This window comes from Acromyrmex echinatior, chromosome 5 (genome assembly GCF_024713525.1).
Source record: "Acromyrmex echinatior isolate Ae372 chromosome 5, ASM2471352v2, whole genome shotgun sequence".
Lineage (NCBI taxonomy): Eukaryota > Metazoa > Arthropoda > Insecta > Hymenoptera > Formicidae > Acromyrmex > Acromyrmex echinatior.
The window spans coordinates 5,803,125-5,809,215 of record NC_141856.1 but is presented as its reverse complement, the minus strand read 5'-3'; the positions used below and the strand labels follow the sequence as shown (position 1 = coordinate 5,809,215).

Sequence of the window (6,091 nt, the reverse complement as noted above, 5' to 3'; positions counted from 1 at the left end):
ATCGTTGGTATAAGACAGGTAAAATATGAAGGGTATTAATCAGGATACGTGCAGAAATTGAAATTGTCAAGCTGGTCAGCAAAATATCTCAACCATTTATTCACTGTAAATCCATTTTTTCCAAGAGCGGAGATATACCAACACTAACAAACATAGTATGCCTGTTCGATCGCAATCAGCCGATTAGTACAACTTCCTTACGAATCTCGTCTACTCTATCGATAAAAAGCTACAAATAACTTTCTTTCCATTCGTACTGCGATACTAAGTAATGATCGCAGCGCATTCGCAAATATAATCTTCAATAATAATCCCGTATACCGTCTGCCGGCGGTATATGAGAGACTCACATCGCAATAAACATTTCCGTGGCGTTAATCTTGTTTCGGCGTCGATGATCGTTGAGTGACGGAGCGTGACGGTGAGGTGGTTTGACTGCTACTCGGTATAGGTTCTATCATAGCTTGTAAATTTGGGATTTCACCCGTCGCGGTGTCGCAGCAATCGTTCATGATGATCCCGGCGCCCGGATGGATAAATGCGAGACTGCCCTCGCTGGACGAAGCTAAGCTGGTTGAGAGAGGAGGAGATCGTTCCTTAGGCGATGCTGAAGAAGCGGGATTACCTATGGGCGAAGCGTTGGAATACGTCGCGGTCTCCAGTTTACCATGAAGCTCAAGTATACGGCCTTCTTGAAGAAGAATGATCTCCACTTGTGCCCGATACTTGGATTCAACGGCCTCCAATTCAGACGCGTGTTGCTCCTTTGTCTCTTGCAGGAGCCGTTGCAGATTCACCAGTTGCGTCTCCTTACGCGCGTCCTTATTTTCTACTTCACTTAAGCGTGCTTTCAGGGCTTCCAAATGTGACGATCGTGATTCCAATTGTCGCCGAACATCTACAAAAGAATTTTGATAGTACATATAATTCCTTTTGCGCAGAGTATATCATTCTCAAACCTTCAAATACTTACTGTTTAACTCTTCTGTACACGATTTCTGAATCTGCGCTGTTTCTTGCTTGGTTGTCGGTGAGAAAGTACTTGCATTTTCTTCTAATCTTAATTGCGCCTGTAGGAAAAAAATACGGATTATATACGCGCTATTATATTCCTATAATATACAATAAATATTAATTCTTTCAACTTAAATTTTTATGAATCAAGTTTGTTAACATAATTTCTTAATTTGAAGAATGAGTTACCTCTCCTAAAAGCACAAACTTTTTCTGCATAGTATCTACAATATTTTCCAGTTCCTTGCCACGGTCCGCAGCCTTCAGTGCTGTCTTAAGCTGGTGTCCTGCATTGAAAAGTTCCGCCTCGACAGAACGAAGTTGTTGCTGTGATTCAATCGTCTTCTTTTGTTCGTTTTTTAATTCCAATTCTAGATTCTCTAGGCGATCTCTGAACGCATGGCTTTGTCGTTGTTCTTCGATGCACTATGTATGTAATAAGTGATTATTAGTCTCTTCCAATATTTTTTTCTTTTCTGTAAATATTTTTGAAAATAAAATAAATACTTTAGTTTGCCAATGATGCATAGCTTCTTTATATTGTTCCTCGGCCTGATGGGCTTCCCTCTTATTATGCTCCAATTGCGCTTTCAGTTCTTCCACTTCTCTTTCGATCATTTTTAAACGCTCAGTCTGTAAGACAAATAATATCAAATCCATCAACAGTCGCATAAAAATTTAATAAATATTATGTATAAAAATATAAACAGACCAAAGCAAGATTATGCTCTTCCGAAGCTCGCGAGTCTCTTAATTTACCGAGCAGACGTCGATTACGCTCAGCATGAACTTCCCGTCGCTGCCGTTCAAATTGCAGTTGCATTTGCATAAGTTGAAGTGACTGATTAGCACAAGTTGGATCTATACTATCGTCTTCTGTTACATCTTCTTCCGTATCCTCCTCTCCTTTCTTTTTTTGTTTCTGCCTGGTACCATTTGTTCCTAAAAGAAACTAGTATTTCACTTCACTTACCAGAGATAAGTGCTATTACATGTTACAGGTTACTTCATATTTACTCGTTTTACTAGAAAAGCTATTCGTTCTCGTGCAAGCCTCAATATATCGATCGAGCATGCTAATTGGCGACATTCTCGAATCTGAACTTTCTTGACTAAAGTTTTGATTGTTCTGATCTAACATTCCTAGCAGCAGATGCTCGTATGGAAATAAATCACATGTTTGACTGCCGGTATCCTCACGTCCCTTTGCTTGATCCGTCACGTCTTCGCTATAACATTTTCTCTGCATTTCCATGTCCGGACAAGATCTGGAGTGTCGAATCTGTGCATGTAAACATTTTTTTTCATTCCTGCTACAATACAAAACATTACATGCAATAATCTTTGAAAATCTTCGAATTCTTTGATACTTCACTTTGTGCGTTACATTTGAATTTGAATCTTCAATTGGGAAATGGCATTGGGAGTACAGTCGAAGATAAATCTTTTGCGATAAATGAGATAGAGTGCCATACGTGTTTCTCTCGCTTCGTGTTTCAGATTGCGCTTCAACATACTTTGGCATTTCGACTGCTCCATTTCCGTGTGAACTGACAATCTCCAATACCTATGTTAAAATATTATTAAGTACCACATCATGTCTGTATTTATTCAATACAGGATTGCTCAGTAAATTGCTCAAACCTCTTGATCTTCTTGCCAAGAATCATTCTTCCCGTTTTGACTTATAGCCATTTCTAAGAGCCTTCCATTTTCTTCGCTATTACTCAATGATTTTTGCGATTGAAAAACATTTTGTCTGTCTACCATAATCTTACTTAGTCTATTCGAAAGAAATCCATGTGTATTTGCTGCAATGTCTGCACTTTTTATTCCGGAGTTTACGGAGGTCGGCGTTGATGGCCGAGAAGATGTGCCATTGCCCAACGCATTTAGAGCACGCACTGCGCTGGATCCCAGAGGCGCTTGTCTCGTTGATAATTTTCGTACATCCTGTATAAAAATAGTGTACATTTTCGACGTAGAAGAAGGCAATATTTTAATAACTTTTTGTATACCTTAACAGGAGTTGTTTCGGGGGTAGCTTCTATAGCAGCCTCGGGCGGGGAAGTACCACTTCTATTGTTATTAGGCGTCGGCGGAGCAGAGCGTGGCTCATGAGATGCGTTTTGTGCCGGGCTATGCGGTGGCACTGTCATGCTCGGTGACCAAAACGCATCATCTTCCCCATTACTAGTCTCTACGGTCGTTACTCCGCCACAAATGTTTATCGGTGCGCAAGTGATGGAAGATTGATCTGTAAATGCATAAACAAAGTCATCATTTTCTATCATTCTTCGGAAAAAAAAACATAGGTATGAAGATGATAATTAATAATGCTGACCAAGAGGTGGAGTGCACCGAGAGTTAACTACTCCTAAAATTTCCTCCCGACATTTGTCTAATGTAAAACGACCACATTCTATCACAATATCGTGATGTTCCATTTTTTTCCATCTGCGACGCAACAAAAAAGAAGCAACAATGATTTAGACAATACTGTATGACACAAAATATATTTAGTATATATGTATACCTAGTGGCTGAAATTTCTGCATCCTTAGATGCTGTAACAAGAGAAGGGTGCATACGCACAGAATCCAACATTGGTCTAATAGTATGAGTAAATGTAGCCAATTGATCACGTTGAACGTATTGTTGCTTCAGGTATGATATAAAATTGCAAGGATACATCGCGTACAGTCTATGAAATAAGCTGTATAATCCTACCTATAACCAATGGTAAGGTAAATAATTAACGTCACGACACTTGTAAAATGATCACAAATATTCACCTGCAAATGTATGAGGTACAAATGGTCCTTGTCGATGACATTTGGTACTGTGGTTGAAGTAAAGGGGGTAGAAGGAGAAAGTAAGGATTGATGATGATGATAATAAGAGGCCAAGCGGCCGAATACCTCAAATATTTCTGGTAAATATGGCCCTAGAGCAGCAGGTAACATTGGTAACAACATTACTAACAGAAGAAGGGCACTCATAAGTGGTAATATATCTGTCTCCACCTTAAAAAATATAATCTTGTAAAATAGTATGTATACACTTAATTTTTTCCAGTACTTAAAGTTATTTTCAAATCAAATATACATATATTCTAAATATAAAATTTTTAATTAACTCACATTAATAATCATATGAAAATTATGTATATATGCAGCATATAAATTATACGCATCTTAAGCAAATTCATATTTATGTTAAAAAAACATACAAAAATGCAGAATTCACAAATTAATTTTATAAGTTTCATGAGTCTACAATAAATGTATGTGTATAGATAAAAAAAAGAAACAATAAAGAAATATATTACCTTAAGTAATTTGAGTAGATCTCTGAATAAAGCATGACTGGCTAGCTTGTACAACCAAGTAGGCTGACGTCTGGCTATATGCCCAAGTAGTGTGAGTGCATGTAATCTCTGCCCACTATTGCCAGGTTTTGAAAGAATGTCTGACAAACGATCTAACAGATGTTTATCATGCGGATCTCGTACACCTGCTAATACTTCTGCTGTCCTCGAAGAATTTGTAGAAAGATAATAATCCAATAATCCATTTACCAGCCAATTGTCTTTTGCTGTAAATGAGGTCCAATGTAAATTAAAAACATAATCATATTATATATATATATATATATATATATATATATATATATCGTTAATATTACAAATGCATGTGTATTACTCACTGCATAAGAAATGATCATGGAATACTTTTTTGGTCTCTTCGACCTCCCCAAGTTTATTCGATTCCAGTAAGTAAAACAGATCGGCGACGCCTGCAGGACCGACACTCATCTTGACTTGCGGTTTGACTCAAAAGATTCCTACTCTCTCATGGTCCTTCGATCAGGCGGTGGAAGCAGAAATCGGTTCGGCAACGACGCTCTGAGTCATCAGTCGTCTGTCACGCAAGACAGGCATTGTCTGCAGCGACAGGGATGCCAAGGTACCTACGGGAAAGAAAATACACTGTGAGAAGCAGAGAATTGCAGGACAATCCTGAGATCTCGCTGTGTCAGCAGTTGCTACTAGCGATTAGAGTCTGCAAATCGCTGATCGCGGGAATCGAGTCGAACGACACGTCGGTTTCACTACTCTATGCGAGGCTCACATGTCGCGACAAGGTCGTGCGATCATCCGGGCGAACTGTCAGCACGCATACATCTTTTACCCTCTGCACGACACTCGATGGAAAAGCTTGTCGGTCCTGTTCCGCGTAACCGCAAAACTGTCAGTCGCTTCGACGGCGACCGGTCGCGTGATAAATCCTGTGGCATGCGCGCATCCACGACATCGGACAAATCCTGGCGACAAGACTCGCGCCTATCGAAGAAAATCAACCAAAGCAACTCACCCGAATCTCATCGAACACCTCCACAGGCAAATTCCTGGAGTTCTATGGCGACTGGCGAGCTCGGGTGGTGGGACTGGTGGGAAAACCTCCATATATCTTCTTCAGGGTCTCCTTGGTGCTGCCATCTCACCACTGCACGTCGTCTAGCATAAACTTTCACATGTCTAGATAAGAGAGTCTCTGTCGTTGCATATTGAATTGTCAATTATCTTGCGAATTTTTTATCCGATCGATAATTCAAACAAAATTTAACGATTTATATAATTGTTTAGAATTCCTTCTTCTTCATCAAATAAAATCAAATGTTAATAATAAAGTTCGCTATTGGACCCAATAGAAAATTTTTCTTCCAGGGATAAGGTTTATCATTAGCTGGAATTCCTAAAAGATGTTTTTCTATTGGATATTGAAAAATAGTAATTGGAAGTTTATACAAAGATTAAACTAAGACTAAATTTCGATTAACTTAACATGCAGTTAATTAAATTATTGATAGATTTTATAACATTTCAAACTATATAATTAACTATATTATTTCTTTTAATTTTTTCACATATTGCGAATAACAAAATAAAATATAATACTTTCTTAACAAAATATTTATTTGATAATTTAATAATAGAATAATAGATAACTTAATCAGCGATCAATTTAAGCGGCAAAATTGCTTAGAGTAAAATTTCTTAATTGTATAATTATCA

General features: G+C 38.2%; 1 protein-coding gene across 3 annotated transcripts; it reads right to left on the bottom strand.

The window, feature by feature from the left end:
- Positions 1-72: 72 nt before the first annotated feature.
- Tsc1 (tuberous sclerosis 1 protein hamartin) lies at positions 73-5,527 on the bottom strand. Of its 3 annotated transcripts, none has more exons than XM_087406099.1 (15): positions 5,391-5,527; positions 4,723-4,986; positions 4,346-4,611; positions 3,810-4,040; positions 3,551-3,744; positions 3,359-3,471; positions 3,033-3,271; positions 2,659-2,967; positions 2,390-2,581; positions 2,032-2,296; positions 1,727-1,956; positions 1,522-1,647; positions 1,204-1,440; positions 974-1,070; positions 73-898 (listed from the first exon to the last, which is right to left on the bottom strand). In XM_087406099.1, exons 2-15 carry the CDS (start codon positions 4,829-4,831, stop codon positions 375-377), a joined length of 3,132 nt encoding a protein of 1,043 aa, XP_087262225.1. In that variant the 5' UTR covers positions 4,832-4,986; positions 5,391-5,527; the 3' UTR covers positions 73-374. The 3 variants fall into 3 exon arrangements, with proteins under 3 accessions (XP_087262225.1, XP_087262228.1, XP_087262224.1); XM_087406102.1 differs by having other exon boundaries at positions 2,402-2,581; XM_087406098.1 differs by having other exon boundaries at positions 2,032-2,581.
- Positions 5,528-6,091: the final 564 nt, after the last annotated feature.

Coding starts and splice junctions, on each gene's coding strand:
- Tsc1 (XM_087406098.1), bottom strand. CDS start 4,831: ATGAGTGTCGGTCCTGCAGGCGTCGCCGATCTGTTTTACTTACTGGAA. Junction 2,968..3,032: donor CCGAAACAACTCCTGTTAAG/GTATACAAAAAG, acceptor ATTTTTATACAG/GATGTACGAAAATTATCAAC. Junction 2,582..2,658: donor CTTGGCAAGAAGATCAAGAG/GTTTGAGCAATT, acceptor ATTTTAACATAG/GTATTGGAGATTGTCAGTTC.